This window comes from Myodes glareolus, chromosome 5 (assembly GCF_982192425.1).
Source record: "Myodes glareolus chromosome 5, mMyoGla1.1, whole genome shotgun sequence".
In the NCBI taxonomy this organism is placed as follows: domain Eukaryota; kingdom Metazoa; phylum Chordata; class Mammalia; order Rodentia; family Cricetidae; genus Myodes; species Myodes glareolus.
This window is the reverse complement of record NC_142030.1, coordinates 52,675,114-52,701,039: the sequence shown is the minus strand read 5'-3', so window position 1 is coordinate 52,701,039 and position 25,926 is coordinate 52,675,114. Positions and strand designations below refer to the sequence as shown.

Sequence of the window (25,926 nt, the reverse complement as noted above, 5' to 3'; positions counted from 1 at the left end):
TAAGGTATACCATATGCTAATTACCATGTTAAGTTCTAAATGTTCTTGAGTTTTATGATCCTTGTAAAAACTCTAGAGTCAGGCACTGTTATCATCTTCCTTGTGCAGAGGAGGGAACCAAAGGGAAGTCAAGCAACTTGTGTTCACATCTAGCAAGGGAAAAGGCAAGGTCTGAATCTTGACATGTTATTTCTGAAGCCTGATTCCTGTGCTCAGCAGCATGTAAAACATGGATGCAGTAGCTTGTCGAGATGTAAACTATTGAGTGGTTGTGGTGAATACAAATAGTCACCCACTGCATTCCTTAGAATGTTGAATTACCAATAGCCCATCAATAAAAACTCATGTACATATATACAATACAGCAATATAGTAGCTCCTCCTGACTTACAGGTTTACACGCTAGGGTTTCAGTTACTAATAGTTAATGTGATCTAAAAATATTAAAGGGAAAATTAGCTCATCAGTTGTAAATGGCAACTTTGATGTAGCTATGCTGCTTCTAGTTTACTATTCTTATTGCTAAATCTTTTACAATTCACAATATAAAATTTCTCACAGGTATATATGTGTAAGAAAAGATATACTATATATTGGGATTGGTACTGCATGTGGTGTCAATGTGGGGCTAGGCATCCACCTGGGGTCTTGGTATATGTTGTGTAAAATGAGGAGGGATTATTATATGAACAACATACTAGCTGAGAAACAATTACATGTACATTACATTGTCACAAAATAAATCACGAGAGACCATTTCCATCAAGGCATTCATTCTCCTCTGGCAGTAAATTGTGAAAACTCTAAGCAGCATCTGACAACAGAGATAGACTATTTCTGCTGCTCTGGATGTTTAACACTTGTGCAAGAACATGGGTGAAAGTGTGCATCCGCCACGGTAGCTGACCCAGGGATGTGTGTCATGACACATGTCCAGCAGAGTCCCAAGAATGTGTTCATGCCACAGAACCTATTTATATCTGCCTGTAATTCATATGTACGTCTGTAAAGGAACTGGCATAAACCTAGACCTAAACTGGCTACCAGGGTCTAGCTGCTGATAAAACATGGTGTTGTGGGTCTAGGCATGGGGGGAAGGCAAGGATAAAAAAAGGATTGGAACGTGAAACATTATTTTCCCAGTTCTGTTTTCCAACCACTCAGTGTTGTCTACTCACAGAGTTGCTTTGATGCCACACCTGTTTCCTGTTGTGTTCTGGAAGCCTTGGCTGTACAACAGATGGCAGATTGTTTGCCTAACAAATGTTCTCATGGGTCAGACTAAGGAGGTGGCAGTGGGGACTGCTGTGGCAAGGAAGGAGGGAGGTGGGGTAGCACTCTTCTAGGTGGCAGAGAGCAAGGCCTGGAAAGTGCTCAGCCATGCATATTCCAATTACTGCTCTTGTCTTCTGACAGTCGCACCCAGGATAGCTGGTGTCAACATCTGCCCCCAGAAGCTACAGGGATCTGATAGGCACGAGAAGATGCAGCAGGGGCTCTGCCAAAATAGGATACCACAAATTTAATTCTAACTAAATCTAAATGTAGTGAGTCTAACCTAAGATAAATTCTTTAGTGGATACATGTCAACACTTAGATCCTAAGCCTTAACTTTAGAACTTTATGTATCTTAATTCTAACTTAAACTTAGCATCCTTGAAGAGACAATGGTCTAGAAAAAAAATATCTAACAGCAAATTATAATGAGTTCCTGTGAATTATGAGGTGGCTTTATTATAGTACCTGCACTTCAAAGGTTAAAGCATCTAATGTGGGATATCCTTCTGTATATGGGTTGCTTTTATTGGCTAATGAATAAAGTTGCTTTGGCCTATGGCAGGGAAGAATGCAACCAGGCTGGAACACACACACACACACACACACACACACACACACACACACACACACACATCTTGTAACTGCCATGTATCTGCTGAAGGAGTAACATGCTGGCCCCGGTAAACCACAGCTTAGTGCCAATACACAGATTAATAGAAATGGGTTAATTTAAGATGCAAGAGCTACCTAGAAATATGCCTGATTCATAGGCCAAACAGTGTTGTAATTATTATAGTTTCTGTTTGATTATTTGGGTCTTGGTGGTCAGAAAAAAAACAAGCAGTCTCCACCTACAAGTATTGACTTTCTGGAATGAAAATTGAACCTCAAACTCATGCTTTGCCTACACTGGAGTATGGGAGAAAGGGTTTCTTAATCAACTTTTAAAGAATGTATTTTGTAAGTTCATAAATAAAATAGCTCCAGTGAGGCCAACATGCTTTGGAAGGTCACAGTTTTACAGACAACCCGTGCATCTGGGGAGGACACCCTCACATCCATCCCAAGTCTTTCATGGCGTCTGGTAACTCTGTTTGTAATATCAAATCAGTTCCAGACATTCCATTTCATCTGACTCATTGCCTTGATTCTCAGAAACTAAGAAATGTTGACCTGTTAAGAAGAGACTGAAAACAAACTAAAACTACCTTCATTGATCTCCAGGGTTTCTTCTTCTCATTGCCATGATCATAAAAACTGGAACAGAAACTAGCATGCAATGGCTTTTCCATAAATAATTGGGGGAATAAAGGATAATATGGTAAACACTTTAAGAAGCCCTATGCATTCATAATCTCACATACTACAAAGTTCCCACACGGAAGGAGTAATGTTATTCCAGTTTTAGAGACAGGGAAAGAAGGGAAAACCATTTACTCACAGCCACACAGATAAGAATAGACAGGGTCAGATTTTGAATCTTAAAAATACTGTAATAACTTTGAGTCAATGAGACTTTTGTAAAACCAAATCTACTCATATGGGTAGAACATGGTTCCTTTTATCCTTGGGAAAATGCTATCTTTCCCCAAATACTAAATTGAAAGAGACTAAATAAGGTAAGTCTGAGTCTAATAATTCATGGCTGCCTAGGCCTGAGTGATCCAGAAACCTCTAAAATTAAATATGGAATGCTATGTGTAGGTGAATTTTCCTATAGAAAAACTCCATAACTTTAAATATTTTAAGAACGTTAAAAATCCTTCTAGAGCACAGAGATGAATGAGTTATCCATTCTTAATTGAATTTTTGCTTATAATTGTCATCATTAAAGAGTTCAAGAGTTCCAGAGGGCTTATGCATACCAATTAGAAGGAAAATGACTAGATGGACACTTGAAAAGTATAAGGACTGAGAATAGCCAAGCAATGGAAGCACCTTAGGTATGGAAAGCACCACTGTAGACGAAGCACCATGGATTAAGAATATTAGCTCAGAATCCTTTGCATTGCTAGAATGTGTACATGGTTAGATAAAGCGTCCAATATATTGCCTAACTTTCTAGTCCTGCTGATGGTGACACCACAGAATTTTAGTACCAGGAGCCAGATTCAGTGGTCCTCAGAGTGCAAAAAAGAATCCTCTATGTAAGGTCCAAGCCATGACAGAGCTGCAAATACAACCTTTCTAAACATTTTATTTTCTATAAAAAAAATAAGTAGTGCTGAAGCCCAGCAGTTATGTAACTGAAAGCCATCTGTGGCTTTCCCCAATGGCATCTGAATGTCCCATACAATAGCAGGCAGTTTAAACTAGAGGAGTTACCACATGGAGAACACGATGTGGGAGCAGTTAGCAAAGGAGTAAAAATCATCCCACGTGCATAGTAAGTCATCAACAAATTCTGTGATCAGGGGTTGAGGGGAGATAAACCCTCTTTCAAAGTCTACAAAGCCTCTAGGGACGAAATGTAAGAGGAAGTCAATCGAGTTGTCGAAAATGTTTGGAAGAGGAAGAAAGGATGAATAGCTCAGGGGGCATGGAAGGGAGAGAGGGAGGAAGGGAGAGAGGGAGGAAGGGAGAGAGGGAGGAAGGGAGAGAGGGAGGAAGGGAGAGAGGGAGGAAGGGAGGGACGAAGGGAGGGAGGAAGGGAGAGAGGGAGGAAGGGAGAGAGGGAGGAAGGGAGAGAGGGAGGAAGGGAGAGAGGGAGGAAGGGAGAGAGGGAGGAAGGGAGAGAGGGAGGAAGGGAGAGAGGGAGGAAGGGAGAGAGGGAGGAAGGGAGAGAGGGAGGAAGGGAGAGAGGGAGGAAGGGAGGGACGAAGGGAGGGAGGAAGGGAGAGAGGGAGGAAGGGAGAGAGGGAGGAAGGGAGAGAGGGAGGAAGGGAGAGAGGGAGGAAGGGAGAGAGGGAGGAAGGGAGAGAGGGAGGAAGGGAGGGACGAAGGGAGGGAGGAAGGGAGAGAGGGAGGAAGGGAGAGAGGGAGGAAGGGAGAGAGGGAGGAAGGGAGAGAGGGAGGAAGGGAGAGAGGGAGGAAGGGAGAGAGGGAGGAAGGGAGAGAGGGAGGAAGGGAGAGAGGGAGGAAGGGAGGGACGAAGGGAGGGAGGAAGAGAGAGAGGGAGGAAGGGAGAGAGGGAGGAAGGGAGAGAGGGAGGAAGGGAGGGACGAAGGGAGGGAGGAAGAGAGAGAGGGAGGAAGGGAGAGAGGGAGGAAGGGAGAGAGGGAGGAAGGGAGGGAGGAAGGGAGAGAGGGAGGAAGGGAGAGAGGGAGGAAGGGAGAGAGGGAGGAAGGGAGGGACGAAGGGAGGGAGGAAGAGAGAGAGGGAGGAAGGGAGAGAGGGAGGAAGGGAGGGACGAAGGGAAGGAGGAAGAGAGAGAGGGAGGAAGGGAGAGAGGGAGGAAGGGAGAGAGGGAGGAAGGGAGGGACGAAGGGAAGGAGGAAGAGAGAGAGGGAGGAAGGGAGAGAGGGAGGAAGGGAGAGAGGGAGGAAGGGAGAGAGGGAGGAAGGGAGGGACGAAGGGAGGGAGGAAGAGAAAAAAGGAGGGAGAGCAGAAGAGGAGGAAGAAGGGAAGAAAGTAAAAGAAGGAAGGGAGGGAGGAAAAGGAGAGAGAGAGGGGTAAGAGCAGGGACCATAGACATCCTGTGACCTCATGGTTTGAAATTGAAAAAAAAAAGGCAGAAGGAAGGACACAGCTTGGAGAGATGAGACTTTTCCCAACTTAAAAGTGAAACAGAAATGAGGGAAGTGACCTTTGTTCCACATTGATGGGTAGTGATTCCACCCACTTGTAAGAAGGACTTTAATTTTATCAATTGGATTGAGTATTTGTCTTTGTGAAGATATAGAGGCATTCCACAGGAAAGGACGAGGAGGGGGAAGAAAAGTTAACTTTCCTGATTAGGATTATTCCTTAGGGAATAAGACAGGTGCTCCACAGTAAGCTACTGCAAGAAAAATTGGACATAAGTTCATACGCTGGATGCATTAATGCTAAGAATATGAAGCATAACAGAGAGAAAATGGGTTAATACAAGAGCATCATGCTGACATACAAAGAAATGAATTTTACCACCGTTCATACTTTAACCGCTAAGTGTGTTTACCCATGATGTTTACAGAGAAAAGGATGCTACAAACCAAGTCCTGGCCTTGACTATTAATGTCATGACCATGGGAAACGACTCAGTCTTCTTAATTTACTGAGCATGCTGAGTACAATCAGTTGGGTCACAATTAAAATTACAATTCATCTAGCAAATCACTTCAGTGTTCCCCACCTGTTTCTAAGACTCGGGAGACTTGGGGAATAAATGTGGTTCTTCTGTGCTGGCTTTTACCTTTCTACTTCAAAAATCATTTCTGTTATGCATAATGTATTCACTTTTAAAAATCTTCCCGATTTGTAAGTTTCAGCAAAATTTCGTCAGGTTTCAACAGAGTGTCAGGGGATAATTAGGGCAGTTAGCGGGAACTTATCATTTCTCAGCTGGGTTTTCAAACTATCACTGACTGCATGAAGAAATCTGCTAGCTCGTTCTCCACAGATCATTACGAAATCTCCTTCATCTCTGTGCAAATTGACTTTGCTGCTTTCCTGAAGGACGATGAATGACAAGCTGTTCTAACCCTAAAACTGTGGCCACTGGGTGTGGCCGTCATCAGAGGACAACAGGGGCCAGACTGTAGGCGAACTTCCACAGTCTCCAGCCAGGAAGACGGTGTGATGGGTACCTTTACTCCAAGCTGCTGTGATGAGAAATGTAAAGCCATGAACTAGGCTTCCAGTTAGATCTTCAGGAAGCACGCATAGGACACTATGAACATGCCTCTGCGGGTTTCACAGAACAGATACAGCCTCGTAATCCAGTCAAGGCGAGAAGGCTGAGGAAGACGGAGACAGTGGTTCTGGGCCACCTCTGCCAAAGAGCAGGATTTGATTAAGCTTGAGCTGAAAGGGGAGGCTCTCCTGTTCTTTAGAGAGGCTCATTTACTAGATGGTGAAAAATGAATGCTGTGGGTAATTTCATTTCCAATTGATTTATTTCTAAGTCGGGGAGGGAGGACTGACACTTGGCGAAGGAAGCAAAAAGCGAGCGCCAGGGACGAGCCAGCTAGTCTCAGGTATAATCCAATTATTTGAACACAGGCAATAAGAACGTAGGAGAAAACGGGTTGAAGGTCACATAAGATCATTATTCCTCACAACAAATACCTTCTTGCCCACCTCCCCAAAGATTCTCTAAAAAGCAGAAACGGACCCGTATTTCCAGTTTATTTCTGACACCTGAAGCTAATCAAAGTTCACTTTTTCGAAATCCGATAGTTATTTTCAATTAGATTACCCAGCAAATTAAACCATAAATTTCCCTCTCCTAGCCCCACTTGTCTCATTCCTAAAATACAACTTCTCCCCCCCTCTGGCACTTTATTTAAATCTCCGAGGCCAGCCTCCAGAGAAAATTATGGATTTGGTAATTTGCTAATGTGACCGGAGTAATTGTTTTGAGTCGTATTTATGATTTTATTGTATCTTGCAACAATCAATAATAATCCACTGATGTCCCTGACTCTGGGGTTTTCTCAGCATCGATAAATGACACAGGAAATTCATTTTTAATGCACTCATTTAGGACTCCCTCCCAGGGAAGGAGAGTCCTGCATATATTAATAAGGGCCAAGAAATGAATGGCATAGCTGCACATACTTTACCCTGAAGAGTCAGCTGTGGGAGAAGATTTAATGCCCAAAACAAAGAGGAGAATAGACTAACAGGGTCCATTTTGTGCAGCAGTACTGTCATTAAAGTTAATGGAATTACAACGTGGTCATGCACCAGAGGCAACCTATTGGAAGTTAAGTTCTTCTAGGGCCATTGATTTGCAGACCTTCATTCAAAGATTGCCATTGGCGTCAGACGAGCCCTGCCGGTGTGCACGGGCACTTAGAAATTGTTTATGCAAACTGCCAATTAAACATATTAGGGACTAACCATAACTGAGGGTTTTAGGGAAGAGGTTCTAGTTGAGCTTGTCTTCTCTGGAGAGTAGCAGGAGTCATCTCTGCCCGGCACTGACAATGGAGAACTTGATGGATGCCCCTAACTGAAAATGCTTAGAGGTAGGGCAGGCTTCAAGACTGGTTAACAGCGGGACCTGATGGCATCGCCAAGACTGGAGCTTTATTCTACTTTTGCCATTGTGGATCACCATCAGCAAGTTGCCCTAAATACTGCACAATGCTTGCTAGCTGATGTTAGAACAAACACTTTTCTTGTTGATCAATAGTCATGAGAAGACGATCCACCTCTGCAGCAAATGCCTGGAAATTCCTGTGATGATGATTCCTCAGAGAGATGGTGCCTCAAATCTGGTAAGGCTATTCTTGAAGGAGTTCAGTGAAGACTAATTCCATAAAATCAAGGCAAAAGGAATTAGGTAGAATATTATAGATCCTAGGTCAAATTTAGACTACTACCTTTCTCACAAATAAAGCTTTATTACAACACAGTCATGTCCACTTGTGAAAATTCATTTTCATAATTCTGTGATGACTTTTATGCTACGAAATCAAAATTGTATTATTGTGACAGAGTACATCCGGCATTCAGAGACTAAAAGGTTTACTGTCTGGCATTCAACAAAAGAAGTTTGGCAACCTTTGGACTATAAAACTGAAGTATGCACCTGGCACCATAAAAAGAATTCAACCCATTTTAACTCCTTGTACCCTAAACAATTGGCATGTGTAGAAAATCATCCACTAGGGAGAACTATCAAGAATGTAATAGACACGGGGCACTAATTATTCCAATTCTAGAACAGTACACTAGACACTTAATGAATCTAGTTTAGATGATCTACAGTGAGTGGGAATACCTTTGACCTTAGATAGTTGAACCACCAGAAACACTCCGAAGAGAATTAACACTTCTTTCTTTCAACAATGTGCAAGGCCTGGTATAACTTCTTCGTTCTACATCTTCAAACTGACCTCTTGCCTGCTTTTCATCTTTTTCTTGCTTCATCCTTGTCTTCATTTCCTAAAATGTGATAACTTAACTCCCCCTGCTATTTTCTTTGTCCAGAATATTCTTCACCAGCTGACTGGATTTCTGTTATTCTCTAGCCTACAGTTCTCATAATATTACTCATTTCTTTAACAGGCCTTTTTTTGGTCCCCCAAAATAAAGTAGCGAAAGTCCTCTTACTTTTCTTTCTCCTGGTTCTTCCATTTCACACAATGTTACAGCTTTTCTAACACTACTCAGGTCTGTGATGGTTTGTTAGTTCACTTGGTTGTTGAAATGAATGAAAAAAGGGTTGCCTTCCCTGGAACTCTAGCCCAGAGTCTAACAACATCTGATATGAAGTAAGTACCCCATAAAAATACTGACTGGAAGAAGAATTCATTGCGGGCTACAGAACTTCTACAGTTACTCAGCTTTCCACTCTCGGTACATTCATTTCAAAAATCTGTCCCCAAAGAGTGACTGCTAAGTAGGCAGAGAGGAGAGGCAGGGTAATCCTTTCGTGTAGAGGCAGGGATAGAGTATTTAATGGCGAATCAATCCCACAACAGTTATGTTTTAAAGGGGCATTTATTTTGGGGGGTAAACTTACATGTACACAAACCTTCAGGAAAGGAGTCTAGTGGCTGGAGCAGGAACCGGAACCAAGAAGTTGAGCCGAGGCTTGCCGCTCTTCTTTTAAAGAGAAATATACCACGCCCCAGTGGGCTGGTATTTCAGCGGCTATTGGCTGAAGCAGCGGAACGTACTCCCGCAGCAAGTATTTCAGGTAATAAGGCCATTGTCAGCATCAACTACAAATGAAAGCTGTGTAGAACTGAAAAGAGCTCCCTCACAGTGTCCTGGATTCCAAGATGTTAAAGATAAAAGACAGACTTCAATGCTGTGTGTGCACATATGCGTATGCATGTGTGTGTGTGTGTGTGTGTGTGTGTGTGTGTGTGTGTGTGTGTGCTGGGAAAAGGAGGTTGTAGAGTAAATGACACCAACTGATTTCCCAGGTCAATAGGTCTTCCAGAATTATCTGCAGGCCTGTGCTTTGAGTCTCTTCCTCAAGAGTGAGATTCATCTATGACCATTTGATGGTGGATCTGAGCTTAAAGGCACATTTATTCTTTTCATGGCTGAACAGTTTCATCAGAATTATATTGCTAGGACATGATTGCATCTGGGAATTTATAGCATTTACAACCGACAGATGATTTGAAGCACAAATGAAAGCCCCTCTTGGGTTGTTTTCAGGGCAGTAGGATAAGAAACAGAAGAAGTCATTTCTCCTTTCGGTGACCAGGTATTGCTATATAGAGAGTGGGAGATTTGAATGTGAACATTAGGATAAGTGGATTTCATCACAAAGTAAAAGAGCATTTGGCAGTTCACTTTGCTCACTCAATGTTGTTTATTTTTCTTAACCATTTGAGGCAAGGTCAACTTCTTAAACAGCGCCATGTTTACCCTTTCTATAGCATCAGGAGGAAGAAAGGCCTTTTGGGAAAAAATACCAGAGCCAAAGAATGGCAGTGTCCCTATCGGAATCCAAGTACATCGTCTCTTCATTGATGGGACACAAGACTCCAAATCACTGCTCATCTTTTGCCTCCGAAGTTGGAACGTGTCTTTTGAGAAAGCTTCCATAATTGCATGTCTCTATTTTTCTGATCATGGTGGACAAGACTCTTCTCCAGAGAAAGAGTCTGTCATCAAAATATAGCTGTAGGATTGCTATCTCCTGGCATAAGGGTTAAATTTCAAAATTACCCTTTCCCAACACTGACATGATTCACAAGGCAGAGAGGCAAGGAGCTCACTGTATCTGTCCCAAGGGCTATTAGAGTCTCATCAGCCTGAGACTTTTTACTCAGATATCATTAGGAAGGGCATCACTAATTTCTACGTGTCTGCGCCTCTCATTACTCCTGTTCCCACCTGAGCCAGGCTCAGCCATTCAATCCTTTATTTTCCCAGTTGCTTTTTGAGTCTTGAGAATTACTTTACTAGTGGTTTTAGCACAAAGGGCAAAGAGGAGCCCCTGGAAGGAATCAAATAATTCAAGGTGGATATGGGGCCAAGAGTCAAGTCAGTTCATTTAGGACAAAATTCAAAAATGTATTTATATAAATAAATGAATGAGTAAACTATAAATCCGGGTAACATCTAATTGTGGCTTTGCAAAGCTCTGCCATGCTCCCAATCCTCAGAGGTTTGGATTTAAGAATATGAGAAGCACGTATATATTGGGGACAATAAAGAAAATAGAATAAATTGCTATAGTCATGTCTTGGTCAAAAATCCTTCCGATGGGGCCCTTGTAAAACCAAAATTACCAAGATCACTATATATTTTTCTTTTATATTTAATAAGCCATACATATGAAGATTTTAAAATTTCAGAATTATGATTATCAACTGGAGATATATTCCTCAATTTAGAAATGAAAGGCTACAGATTTAGGCCACCTGAGGAGCCATGACCTCCCTCAATGCGTTCCATCTATTCTTTCCAGCCAGAGGCAATTTCTAAACAATATATAGTTTTAAAACTTAGATAGGTAGCTCAAGGCAACCGGCTCTTAAATTTTATTATTGTTAGCTATTAGTAACTCTGGAAATGAAATCTCATAACATCTGGACTTATTTCAGTTGAATGCCCAGTTTCTACCATAGCATCAACTATTTTGTGGGCTCTCATTGAATACTCTGCCCTCACTGAAGTGCAGTGGCAACAAAAGGCTCATCGATGGAAACTAAACTGGCCATGTGTGTTAAAAAAAAAAGCATTGAATATTTTTCATGTGACTAACTGGGCACAGTTATTTTAGCTGGTTCCACAGTTCTGCGAAGCCCACTGTTGACATACGGCAGGCTTAAAGATCTGACGTCGGAAGGGGCAGACTACATGGCGTTAGATGATTTAAAACAAAATTATCTAGGTCTGAAACATAGCAAGGAGGTGAGAATCAACACTTGAATGGAATGGTCATTGCTATTCTGTGCATATGTGTGTGCCTGTGAGCATTCGGGTGTGCGCAGGTTTATGTGCATGAGGCTGGGGAGCAAACTTGGAGGCTGCCAATGTTGTGTCAGGCAGGCACTATGCACTTTCATTGTTATGACAGGATCTGACTAGCCTAGAGACCCCATACAGGGTAGGCTGGCTGGCCCATTGGTCTCTGAGAACTCACCTACCTTTGCACCTCCAGCACATGGATTACAAGTGTGTGCCAGCATGCCAAATTTAATCATAATTTTTCAACATAGTTTCTTGGGGATGAACACAGGTCCTCATGTTTTTTAAGGCAAACACTTTGTCAACTTCCCAACTTCAAAGCCCCCTCAACTATTGTTTTTTTGAGTACCAAGTGTCTTTCACACGGCAAAAATGGTCACAGTGAATAACTGGCTTCACAATTGCACCAACAGAATTAAAAAGCTGAGTTTTGGGGAGGGGATTTTAGTGTCTACTGAACACCCCTCTTTCCACAGAACATTGTTTTTCACAGTGATTATATAAAAAGCTGAGTTTTTATCTTAGGGATCTTAGGGTTTACTGAGCATCTCTCTTTGAATAGAACACTGTTTTTCACAGTGATTATATAGAAATCTTCAACTCTAAGCTTCAGATGGAAGTCTGCTGAATGCTAAAACAGCTACAGCAGGATCACATCTGTCATGTTTTCTATATTTCTGCATTACAGATCTCAAATAAAATTAAATCACTAAATACCGACTCTGCTATATGTCAGGGCCTCCAATTACTGGTGGAATTTGTTGGTAACACTAACAAAAAATTCAACACCTAAAACATATAATTCCACTATAAATGGACATACAGCAATAAAACAATGTTTTGATTTGTTAATCTTCACCTGTATAATCAAGTTAAAAGGAGAGTCCTTTGAGTATTTTTGGGAGGAAGCCAACAACATTATTCTAAGCCAAGCAAACAGATATAGAACCAATCTGTATTGCAGCAGGATAATATTTATACAACCTCTCCCCTTTCTGGACCAACTTTGGTCATGCTGATGGGGTGACTGAAGTTTCTCTAAGGGACAAATTGACCACATGATACAAGGAAGATACGGGTCTTTGCTCTGCCTTGGGTTTGATTTCCCAATTCTAGTACGTGCCAGGTGTGCTTTCCAGTAAGTGACTTTTCTCTCTAAACCTCAACTCCTCGTGTGTAAAATATTAATGCCTGCCTTTGGGAGCTGCAGAGAAATGCAAGTAGAAATTATGAAAACTCATGGCAAATGTTTTCTGAGGCTTCACGATCTGCAAGGCACAGTTTTAAAGGCCTGGACACATAGTTATCCACTTGGTTATTACAATATCCCTAGAAGGTCATAAAAGACTGGTGAAACCCTCGTTTTACATATGTGTAAATGAATACTTGATTTCAGCAAACTTGGCTTACCGAGGGTAGTAATGCTTGGCAGGTAAAACATCTCTGTTTGAAACCAGGCAGTCTTGTTCTGGAGCCCTCTTTTCTAATCTTTATATTTTAACTGCCTTGCATTTCCTATCAACCAGGGTCACCCCAATCCTTCCTGGCTTACTTATCAGATGTTGGAGAATATAGAACATAAAAAGTACAATAAAAAAGGTAAAACGTGAAGGTGTCATGGAGCATGGTTAAGGTTTCATGTGTTCTGACGCAAGAGGTATTATGCTCATGAACGCCCTCTGGAAGTGGGAAAATTCTGCTTCCTTTCCATTCCCTGGAGAATGAAGTCCATGTAGAAAGAGGAACAGTCATTCTAGAAGCACAGCTTTGGAGTGAGAAGATTCAATGGAAATATCTGGGCAAGGTCTATGTGGTAGAAAGGGCCCCCAAAACTCAGATAAGGAACCCAGAGAAACACTAATACCTGGTGCTTTAGGCTCTCACAAGCATCCTTCACTCCTACTTCCTCCTCTAAATTCAAACATCACCTCCCTTCTTCAGAACCTGAGGCTTTCTTTCCAGTTATTCTTAGCATGAGGAGGAATAAATATGGCCTCCTGTACCTCCTCTTTCTCCCACTCTTCCCTCTTCATTCAGAACCCTTCATACTCTGCTTTAGACTTCTTGATTGACAATCTCTATCACATCCAAAGACTGTTTGAATTGTCATCTCCTTTCTATCTGCTGGAAGGAAACAGATTTCCCCTAAATCTCTTCCTTAACTTCCCCTTTTTGCGGATAGGTGGAAGGAGAGAAATTGCGAGGGGAAGGTGACAGGTACATCAATAAATGAAAACCACGTGCTCAACTGAAAATAGAAAGAAATGGAGAAATTTACTGTTTTGGTAGCTACTTAGGAGAAAGCTTGAAGGTTTAATAGGAGAGAAAGTTTCCTAAGAAGAACTGGGAGGCTCCAGTGCCTTCTTTGGCCAGGAGAGTTACGAACCAAGGGGTTTGCCCCTAAAGTATCAGAAGGAGGTCAACATGCCATCCCAAAGAAGCCTATCCCAACAAGTACACTCAAAACTGTCCACTGACCATTGTAACCATCCTTGGTTTATTGAACTCAGTCAAATTAGATTTATTCTGGGAACAGATGCAAATTATAAGGCAATTCTACAAGATAAAAGCCACTGCATCCTGAAGATACTAATTCTTCCGGCAGTAAATACAGGCATTAGGTATAAATAGAGACAAGGCAGTGTTCACAGTGGCTTTCATCAGAGGATAAAAGACCTGTGGCGAATTGCCGCTCTCTGGAAATTTCATTCCAAATGAAAATAATAAATAACAGACCCAAGTCTTTCTCATTTTCGAGCTACAGGTTCTTCCATTTTGTGTACACTACGTCTTCCTTTGCAGCAAGTCTGAGATAAAAATGCTGAGTGCATAGAGAGTCTTCCATGTTTGCTTCTCACTACCCCTTCATAGTCTTGATGCCAGGATTCAGAATGGCTCAGAATCACCGGATCTGTCAAAAGAAACTTCTGGATCCATACCTGCTGACTGCACAGGGGATAGGTTTTAATAATCAAAACCCACTTTAGACAGTTTTTCTGGTCACTGTTGAGCCATTCATGGAAAGACACAGAAGTGCCAATGTTCAGAGCAGACAAACAATAAATCAGGATAAATGCAGAAATATATTTCAGGAAATTTTCAAGAAATATTTTCAAAAATATGCCCATTCTTTAACTTACAAGTTGTTTCATGTAGGGTGTGTGTGTGTGTGTGTGTGTGTGTGTGTGTGTGTAAGGGGAGTGAGAAATGAATGAAGTCTTGTTTTGTAGCCCAGTCCAGCCTTGAACTTGCTTCTCCTCTGCTTCTGCCTCCCAGACGCCGGAGTTATTATATGTTACCATATCCAGCTTAAGTGGTCATTTATCATAACAAATTTGAGGTATTGAAAACAACCCAAAATATATGACCAGATCAAAACTTTTCCAAAAATCTAAGCTATGAGGTAGTAATCAATTGTGAGAAGACGCAGTGCTTATTAATAAAGTGCACTATGGGCCACAATGTCAGTGTCAGGTGCACATCATTGAGATTGAGGACCACTCTTACCCTAGCTCAAAGGAAAGAAAATAGAAGTGAAATTGTTATTAAGAAAAATAAACCAGGTGTGGTGGTCCACACCTTTTAATCCCATCACTGAGCAGGCAGATGAGTCTGATCTTTTTTAGTTCAAATACAATCTGGTCTACATAGTGAGTTTTAGGACAGCCAGGACTACATAGCAAGGTACTGTCTAAAAACAAAAACAAATAAATAAAAATTTGAAAAAGAAGAAAGCAAAAGAAAAGCAGACAATAGTACTGGTGTACTGGTACTGGGGAGATGGCTCAGGGATTGAAAACCCTTGTTACACAGCATGAGTACCTAAGTTTGCATCCTCAGGAACCTGATGTGGGATTCCCCTCTGCATGCTGTGACTACCATTGATAAATAAAGGAACTTCTTTGGTCCTATAGCAGAGCTATAGGGGAACAGAGCTAGGCAGGGAAAACTAAGATAAATGCTGGGAGAGAGAAGGCAGGGTCAGAGAGAATCCATGGAGCCTATGCTGGAGACAGACACGCTGAAATTTTGCTGGTAAACCACGACCTTGTGGTGATACACAGATTAATGGAGATGGGTTAAATTAATATGTAAGAGGTAGCCAATAAGAAGCTAGAGCTAATGGGCCAAGCAGTGTTTTAAATAATAGAGTTTCTGTGTGATTATTTCGTGGCTGATCAGCCAGGAGACAAACTAATGGCCTCCTTGCAGCAGGAACCATGTAAGCGTTGTGAATCAGCAGCGTCAGTTATCTCAACTTCACAGAGATGGGAGATAGAAACAGGAAAATCGCCAGAAGCTGATAGGCCAGCTAGCTTGACATATGCAGTTGAAAAACCATAAAATAGACCTTGTCTCAAGGTAGAAGGTCAGAAATGATGCGTGGGAGCCCTCTGATCCTTATATGTGCTCTGAGGTTTGTGTGCACCTGGATTCACACACAAGAAGTCCATGGACACATACATTGATAGGACACACAGGCATGAAAGAAAAATAGGACTCGTGAGATAGTATAATCACTAAAGTGTTGGCTATGTGAACATGAGGACCTGAGTTCTACGGCTAAAACACACATGTGAAAGAGCTAGGTATGATGTGTATGCTTTTAAATCCAGCATTGACATAGCAGAGACAAAAAGATCTCTGGAGCTTTCTGGCCATCTAGTCTATTGGACTTTCTGAGCTCCAGTTCAGGGACCCTATCTCAATTAAACTCAAGGTGGAAAGACACTTAAAAACAATGTCCAAAGTATTCTCTGGCATCCACAAATAAGCACACACAGAGATACAGACATGGACACACACTTAGACACACACTCACACACACATACACACCAGTGACAGCATATGTTGAGAAGGATGAGATTTGATGTGGCATCTAGATCCAAATCTCATAAATGAGATGCATATCAGTCCTACCCAATACCTCACACATTCCCTATATATCCATGTCAGCTTCTTCTCATCACCATCTAATTCAAAAGGTTTTCCATTTAGAAAATTAAAAAATCAAGGCTCATGGTTAAGAGACTGCCCCAGAGTGGCAAAGCTTGTAAGTTATAGAGCTTACTTTCCCATGGCACCTCTCGCAGATGCCAAGGCACATGAACTCTCAGACTTTGTTGATAGTTCGGTGTTGTCTATGCGCACTCAATGACAATATGGCCATGTCATGTGTAAGACTTCCTGATCCAGGAAACTCAAAAAGGTCACAGGGAAGAGGAGATTAAAGATAATTTTTAATAACCTTTCTTTTAAAGAACTCTTTTTCTACTGGAGCAATCTAGAAAGTAATTGCTAATATTTCAAATTATTAAGGCCATGCTTCCTTCTGCATTAAAAGCATAAAATTAAACCTTTAAGTACAGCATCCAAGCACCACAAACATGGAAGAGTATATGCAAACATGATCTATAAATAGATTGTGAGATTACCTACCAGGAATAAATCTCTTCCCTCAGTATACCCAAAGATGCTCATGTGACAGCCTCAGAGAAAATGATTCATTCTAAGCTTATTAGAAAGCATTCCTTTTAAAAGAATGAGTTTTCCTTAGTGCCTTGGCTTAGCTAGAATTATAGTTTGGATTAGGATTTAGTGGTGTGGGATGTTTTGATTGCCCTCTGACACTCTGGAGACTGACAGCAAAGTTTGCTTTGAATCAGAAGTCAGAGCTCGCTACTGGCTGACCAAAATTAGCCATAGAGATTTTGGAGAGCTAAGGACATATGGAGAGACACAGGAAGTAGTAGGGAGGGCTTAGAGAGATGCTCAACCTTTTTTATTGAAGAAAGAGAGGAGGTCACTGGTCACTTCCCCACTGTTTCTCTGATCAATCATGTTCTTATTCCAATATCTGACTCCTGGAATTTTATTGATAAGAGAATAATTAGATAAACACTTTTTCTGGCATCCAACATAGGGCACAAGATCGCCAGACAACTACTCACCATTGGCTTTTGAACTCCATGTGAGTCTGGAGGTTTTCTGTTGCAGTCTCTCTACAGCAGCCTCTAGCTGCCATTCATCCCTGGTACCAAACACCACAGGTGACTTGGGCCCAAATGCTACTGTACTATCTCTGTCACTCAGGCAGCTCTCCCCCTGCCTCCGACCACTCTTACATCCCATCATGTAAGCCTCTTCCCTCTTCTTCACGTCCACCTGTGTCTGCTTTTCAGGTTCCAGGTAGCTTGTACCCTTTTCCTGTGGGTGGCAGGCTTCCCTTGGAACCTCTCCTTGCAACACGGCCATGATGCCAGGCTGGCCGCCTCAACACCTGCTTATGCTTTTACTACTGCTGGGGCTGCTACACATCCTCAGCCTCCAGCTAAATGCCAGCAGATGCAGAAGTCCTCAACCAGGCTGTGGTCTGCCTGCATTCTCAGTTGAGATGCACAGCTCAGCGAAGCCAGCCTCACACACTGCTGTCATCATCAGCGGACCTGGTGATATACCTGGGAATTCTTAAAAAGGGAAATAGTTGTTTTGCTTTTGTTTATTTTGTTTTGTTGTTGTTTTTGATTTAAAGATTTTTCTACCCATGTTAAGAGGAGGGCACAATATTACAATGCAAGGAGTTATCTATCTGTTTGGTTCCACAATGGGTGGTCAGAAAATGGAAAAAATTTAAATGAAGGGATAAGCAACTTAGTTGCAATTGACATAATGTTGATTATAATCATTAACAGTTTGGTAATTCATGCTTTATCCCTAAAAATGGTTTGATATTGGGGTCAAATATAAAAAAATTGACTGTTAAGGTACTATCTTTAGAAAGAATGACTAATGAGACTAAAAAAAATATTCACACAGAGACAGAGGAGTTTAAAGCAGAGCCTACTACACCATTGCATAATGAAACTGAAGAGGAACAGCCCAAGATCATTAGAAAACAAACTTTAACTCATCCAACTACCATTAAAGAATGACCACCAGATGTTAGGCAGCCCAAAACCTATGCACAACTTAACAGGGTTCCTGTAGAAATGTTAGATTTGAACAGATTTATGGAAGCAGCCTTTTTATTTGGTATGTGTTCACCTTTTATGGACTAGATACTCAGAACAGAAGTATTCCACAGAACTACAACAAGATTGGAAGTTGGTCCTCAGTTATAATAGAAACCATGATGGAAAGAGGAAGCTAGGGTCATAGAACAAGAAAGTAGAACTAGAGGTATGGACATTTTCTAAGATCAGCTTCTCGGAGAAGGTCAGCATGCTGATTTGCCAAAGACAGTGTAGATTTGATGATTGTACTTTGGCCCTATGCTATATAGATGCTTTGAATACTTGAAACAGGGTTGAAAAACTAGTAAAGAGGACTGAGTCATTTAATAAACAGAAAAAGGGGAAATGATGTGGGAGGGACTTCTATCTATCTGCTGCTTTCATTGATTAATTAATAAAGAAAACTGCTTGGCCTGATAGGTGAGAACATAGGTAGGTGGGGAAGACAGAACAGAATTGTGGGAGAAAAAAAGCAGAGGCAGGCAGACACTATAGCTCTCCTCTCCAAGATGGATGCAGGTTAAGATCTTTCCTGGTAAGCCACCACCTTGTGGTGCTAGACAAATTATTAGAAATGGGTTAATCAAGATGTGAGAGTTAGCCAGTAACTAACTCTCTAGAGATAATGGGCCAGACAGTGTTTAAATGAATACAATTTGTGTGTTGTTATTTCTGGGTGTAAAGTTAGCCACGCGGGAGCCAGGCGGGAACACAGTCCACGGCTCCTTTTACAGTGAGACATATTTTTTTTCCTGGTAGCATCAATTTACTTCAGAGAAGATAATGGTCCTCCATATGCAGTTTGCTTTCTTTGTGGCAAAAGTTAGCCATTTAGACAAGAGAATGCTCTTGCCTTGACGGCTGACACTATGTTAGCAAACTGAACAAGAAGTACACAAAAAAAGCAACTTCCAAACTTTGCTATGACAGGATAGGAGAGTCCTTCAAATTTCCTGCTTCACAGAAAAGTCTCTCAGATATTTCAGGCCTATGGGTTGACAATGGATGCCCAAACATTGCAGAGGACCTTGGGTGACTGTTCAGGAAGCCAATTATTTCTATCATTTCTATACTTTTGGAAGTTATTTGTTCTGTACTTTTTGTTTATTCAGGTAATATTATATTCTTCTGGGGGCACTGATGAAGTTGAAGACTAGATAGTTATAGTTACAGTTTTCCATGTTACCAAATTCAGAAAGGAAACTCACAAAAGAGGGACAATGTGTATATGGTTGGGAGACATAAAAGCTTAAACTGTTTATCTAAGAAAATATTTGAGGCCTAAAAATACAATTTTGGATTGGGAATATAAGTTAGTATAGAAAGGGAATCAGGTCCAAAATGTTGGACTCACCAAGATGGAATAAATAATGGAGTATTTTCCGCTGAATTTGCCAAATGTAATTAGGCTGGATATTCTTAATGCAATACCTAATAATTGTCCTCATTGTATATAGTTTTTACTGTATTAGAGTCAAAACTTTCCCTTACTATTTAGAATAAAAGGGAGAAATGTTCCGGGATATTTTGATCTCACTCTGACACTACTGAGCTGCCAATAAAATTTGCTTTAGTCTGAGGGCAGACTAGCTACTAGCTGAACAGAATTAGACATAAAGATTTTGGAGAGCGAAGGGCATATAAAGAGACAAAGAAAGTAGTAGGGAAGGACTTAGAGAGATTCTAGGTCTTCTAAATTAAAGAAGGAAAGAGGAGGTCACCAGTTGCTTCTCCACTATTTCTCTGATCAATCAGGTCCTTCCCCCAATATCTGACTCCCAAGTCTTTATTGATAAAAGAATCATTAGATAAACACTTCAATTTAGGAATATAATTTATGGAAGTATTTAGTCTGATACTTACAATACAGGGAACATTTCACAGAAATTTCAGGAAACCTAAGTACCTGGCTGTACAATGGAAAACAAATGAGCATCAACTGTTGCTTCCTTGGGACTAATGATAGAAACTCCGGAGTAGATTATTCTCAACACAAAAAGCACAGAAGCACATCCATTTGATCTAAGTTGTATGCAGCTTCAGACACAAAGACCTAAAGAAACAGGGCAAAGTATTTTTATGGAGAGGAGGAAGTGAGCTCGGAAAAGAAAGCGGTGCTGTGATCTAACAGCAGTAAGCTGGGGTAACTTACGGAGACCTGCTTGTCCTGAGTCTCCGCGGCTTACCAGAAAAAAAGGAGGGCCCTTCTGGGGAGATTGTCTTATGTCTACTTTTGGGGAAGATAGGTCAGATAAATCTTTTATGGCCTCCTTCAAGGTAGGAGTGTGAATGATGCTATACAGGGAATCTTCCTCCTGCCACAGTTTTCTCAGTTCCTTCATCTTAACCTATTCCAGCGGCCAATGAGGCAACTTCCTGGACAACATGTTTAAGCATCCTCAATAATGACAAAATCCAAAATATCATATATATATATATATATATATATATATATATATATATATATATATATATATATATATATATACATTCCCTGGAGACTAAAAAGACAGCATGAAAAATAAACATTTGTAAACAAACAAATGTATAAGAGACAATGAAGAATTTCTTGACAGGAATCCAGTTAGCCAACAGGACAGGGAGCATAATGTTCACCAGGGCAACTTGCGTGGGTGCAGGGCAGCACTGAGTAGCTAAGAGAGGACACAGATTTCTTCTGAAACCTGCAGGGTGTCCAGCTCACTGCACTGATCATCTGGTGCCTAGCAGTGTTCTACTTTTAAGCTTGAGAAGGAAACCGAATAATCAATTGTGAAATAAGAGGTCACTTTTTACTTCAATATTTCCTTTTCCTTGTTACATGAGTCTTACTGAGTAAGCCAGGCCACCCTGGGTGTTGCTAGGCAGAATCTAAAGCCTCAGGAAAAAAAAAATCTTGAAGTGCCATCATGTTGAAGAGGCTAACTCAGTGGTGTCCCCTCATTAACAATAACAACAGTTGCTTCAGGGGAAAAGACCATTAGTGGGCTATTGCCATTACTACCTGGCATGAGACAGAAGTGATTTAGCGCTCAGACATCAGACACAGCACTGAGAATCTCACACATAAGAAAAGGGAAATAAAAAGGGATATGCCCCAGGCTTTCCATGGTAGGCTGTCAAATGCCCCTTTAAAATGTGCAACAATGCGAATTTCAAAACATCAGATGCTCCCAGCCTCATTCCAGAACCTTCAAATGGTACATCTGGATTCTGAAGGCACCACTCTGCTCCCTGGAGAAGTTGCCCGTGCTGCAGGGCGGGGTTCTATGCATCCCTACCCAAACGCCATCACTGAGTTACTTTGTCAGTAGAAGATAACATGGCTGGGAAACACCCATTTTTGGAAAGATCAGATTGTGTGTAATAATGAAGATTCCTGTCCTATCCCAGCGATATTAGTTAGGAGGTTTACTCAGAACAACAGCAGAGATTCTTTGTGGTGGCGTCTATGCTGTTTAGCTGGTATTCAAATAAACTTTCAAGGAATGTGGTGTAAATATCACACAAAGTTTGATAAACACAGAATATATACTTCTATATAGTAGGACTTGCTGTAGCAGTATAGTTAACAACAGTTTACTATCTTTTCAAGGAGGACTGTGTGTGTGTGTGTGTGTGTGTGTGTGTGTGATGAGTTTTTCTTCATGTATGATATTCCACAAAGGATGTGAATGGACCCCACAAAGTTATACTGTGGAAATGCTTTGACTGGTCTGGAAAGAACAAAAGATTTTCAAACGCAATATGCTTATTTTAAAGAAAAAAGGTACAATTGTTACAGAAATCAACTTAAGCGAAAAACAATACTGACTATGGTAAGTACACTCAATAATAATTCACACATAATACTTTATATTATAAATCTGTCCATCATCAACATCACTAAAGCTAACAAAAACATGATACCTTGTTCAGGTAAGTGGGACAATGTGGAGTCTGAGACCCCATAGTCATGGTCTTCAGCCTTCTGGACTCAAGGCTTACTTGTTCTTTTTAAAGAATTCCATTTAAAAAATCATCTCCATCTTCCAAATACCGCAACATCTCTATCAACCACAGAAGAGAGCCCTTAGCACTCACCCCCATTTCATCCTTCTCCTGGTCCCTGGGAACTTCTAAGTTATTTTTTTATCGTATTCAAGTCCATTTGTATAACAAATAACTTACCTGTCCTCTTTAGAATTGTGAAGTAAAATCCTGAGAGTACATAATACACCTGCTCACGTAAAATTCACCTGTTTATCCATCTGTGTGTTCTACTGGATAGCTGTGCATTCTTCCATGCACTTGCTCTGCCTTTGGTACTCTCCATGTTTGCTGAAACTTCACCAAACCCTAATCCAGTGCATTTTGAATTTACATTTGAATTCTGAGTTTTAAAACTCTGGCAGCCAAGCTTGAATATCTATGCATTGTTTTTCAAGAATCAATTTCAAAACAAAGTTACTGATGTTGCATCCTTTTTTGGCATCTGAATATTTGGATGCTTAGCATGGTCAGGGGCGTGGATGGAAGCAGCATGTCCCTCAGTTGTGTTCTCTACAGCATGTGTTTGGAGAAATTGGGGTCACTCTTTTTATCACTAGGAATTTGCTGACTTTCCTTTTGAGACAACCGGTCACCATGAAACTCCCCAGACATCCTATCTCCTACATACCACAACGGAGCCACACTCATCTGGTGTGACTTAGTGCCAAGTTACCCTGCTATTCAAGGCCACCCCGAAAGCCCCAAAGCCTTATTTCACCATATGTGGCATCAGCTGCACAGTTTGGTTGGCTTCTTATTTCCATCACCGCAAACCCAGTCTTTTCTGTCACTTAGGCATCGAACCCAATGTTTTGTGAAATAAGCTGGACTCTTGCTTCACAACCATCAGGCTCTTTTAGTTTTGTCCTAGAGGCCGTCATAATAAATCCTTCCTTCCTCTCTCGCACACTTCAAAACCGTTTTTGAACTCCATTGATCCCATTAAGTTTGAACTTTGATATTTAGTTGCAAGAGAGAAGAGAAATATTGTCGGCGTGAAGAGAAAACAGGTCAAGGGACCAGGAGCGAAAGGAGGCACCTGACACACAACAATGTCCCCTTCCTGGAGAAGGAATAAGTGATATTAAATTGTGTGCAGAAGTAAAAACATACCAGGTGATCTAGTCTGTACAGGACCCATAAAACCCATAGGAAGTTGAGGTGCCCTGCCCTGTTTTGATTTAGGACTCCTCGATTTGGTTTCAGTTTTAACATTTTCACAGTAATGATTTTACTACACAGGGTAAACGTCTTGTAAACTAATGGGAAACATACTGTTTGGCACAGTTTATAATGTCAGGATTTATGGTTCCAACACCGAGGGTCTCTCTGACCTCGAAGATAACATAATGAAACAGCAGTGTGCCGCAAATGACTCGTTGTGGTTTTTTTATTAGCTCCCATAATCGCCTCTTATTAATTTGTGTGCACATAATAACCACTCACCTTCACAGTCTGTCCAGCTTCAGGACCATCCTAGAAGAAGGAGAAAGAAAGAGAAAGAGTTGAGGGGAGAGCTGACGGATGATATTGCCTGCTTATTCAGAAATATTGCTCATTAATAATTTAGATCCAATTTCATTGTGTGTTAATTTGTAGTAGTCCCATGAGGACCATTCATTCTGAGTGTGTGGGACCAGACAGGTCTCCAATTCCTTCTGAGTGAGGAGCTATGTATAAAATGATATGAATTATCAAGCAAGCCACTCCTTTCTACTTTACATGCTCTTTGCATTCCATTATGGCTTTAATCACATTAAAGGTAAGGCCGAAAATGTTTGAGGAGGCGAAGGACCACAGTTTGGTTATCTTTAAATCAGAAATCACTTAATTAATATCTGATTGAATTTCTCCTCTAGAAATCAACAAAGCAAGAAGATGAAGCATTTAGATGGGCATAATCCTTGCAAGCTCTAGTGACCTTGAGATATAAAAGTAGAAGTGATGGTTGGGGGTGGGCCCTTATCCATGTATCTATCCCCCTTCCCAGATTCTCATGGCCACCAAGACTATGGCCTGCTGTCATTGTCATTGCTGATTACGAGCACACAGGCCTGGTCTCCGAATGCCATAGGAAGGGAAAGCGGCTGCTCCTGGGGCAAATGGCAAATTTCTCTGCAATAGTAAATTTCCAAATAGAATTACCAGTCTGTGGTTTTTTCTATATATACCTCTCTGTGAACCTGACTAGTGGGAAGGAGTCATGCCCCATTGGCACAAGTCTGATGTGTATATCAAGCCTGTTCAAACTTGAGCCATAACCCATTAGTGGCTTATGAAGGCGACCCATCATTTCTAACCAGTGATCACTCAAGAAGAAAGCTGTAAGAACGTGGGCGTTAAGGTTACTTTATGCAACTCTAGCTCTCTATCTTCATGGTGCGTGTGTATGTGAGGGTACATAGAACTGTTACACATACACACATATATGTCACTGTGAAGTATAATTTTCAAGTGGCTTCACAATATGGCTTATGCAAAATTGCTCTAATTTTACACATAGTCAGCCACTATACTAATGAACTATGCTTTGATAACCAATCCTCATGCCTCCTGGCAGATGTTCTCATCCATTTCCTTTACCTGGTCTCCTTGGAAACAGTTCGCAATACAGGATTGATACACCCACCCAAAGTTGAACTACTGTCTGAAGGTGACTCAAACTGTATTTATAGGGATGCTGAGGTACTCCCAATACAGAGAAACCAGAATTTGTGTTTCGAGAAAGAGATGAACATTTTTGGTCAAAGACTTCACTATATTGACTTTTATAACCTAGTCTATTTGGGGGGGTCTATGATAAAAAGCACAGGAAAGATCATAAAGAGGGTGTGAGGGTTAACAATTGATGGTCATGTGATTTAGAACCAATTTTAGACATGTCTATCAGGGAGTTCCCAGATTACAGTGATCGAGAAGGGTAATTCAATGCTAAAAATGGATAGCGGCGTCTCAAAGGCTAGTGACCTGAACTAAATGAAAGGAAGAAAGTAGGTGAACTGAGCATCAATTCTCTTCCTTCTGGGCTACGCTGTGGCTACGGTGTAAGCAGCTGCCTTGTATTCCTCTTGCCATTTCCCTAACCTCACACTGTGAGTCAAAATGCATCTTTGCTTCCTTAATTCAGATCTGTCAGGGTATTGTGTTACAGCAACAAGACCAACTGATGCAGATGGGAAGCATGCTGGCTCACTAGGGCAGCTGAAGATACAGTCCCCATATGTGGGAGAAGTCGGTCAACAATGTCTAAGCACAAGGGCCCTTACGCATACACGGCTGTCCCTAGCCCTATCCACAGGGATCTGAAGGGGTTTGTGGGGTGTGACTAATTTACTCAGCTCCCAACTGTTGACAGATGTATCACGGACGTCCCCCTCTCGACCTGAAGAGTTCTAATCAAAGTTCTACCTGTCGTTCTTTGGTGATTGAAAAATCTGTTTTCTTCCATTTGTAGCGGGCCATGCTTAACAACCCCAAGTACAAACCTGTGACTCAACACTGTGGTCTGTATTATGTTTAGAGAAAAGCGAGCCCTACAAAGAGAAGGCTCAGATTAGCTGTCGTGTCATTGCTC

The 25,926-nt window shown here is 41.3% G+C and overlaps 1 protein-coding gene across 1 annotated transcript in view; it reads right to left on the bottom strand.

Moving 5' to 3' along the window:
- The window catches only part of Fhit (fragile histidine triad diadenosine triphosphatase), an 807,644-nt gene that overhangs the window by 278,916 nt on the left and 502,802 nt on the right, over positions 1-25,926 (bottom strand). The window contains exon 4 of the mRNA XM_048421187.3: positions 23,799-23,828. Coding sequence (XP_048277144.1) covers positions 23,799-23,828 — 30 coding nt within the window. The remainder of the gene's footprint in view (positions 1-23,798; positions 23,829-25,926) is intronic.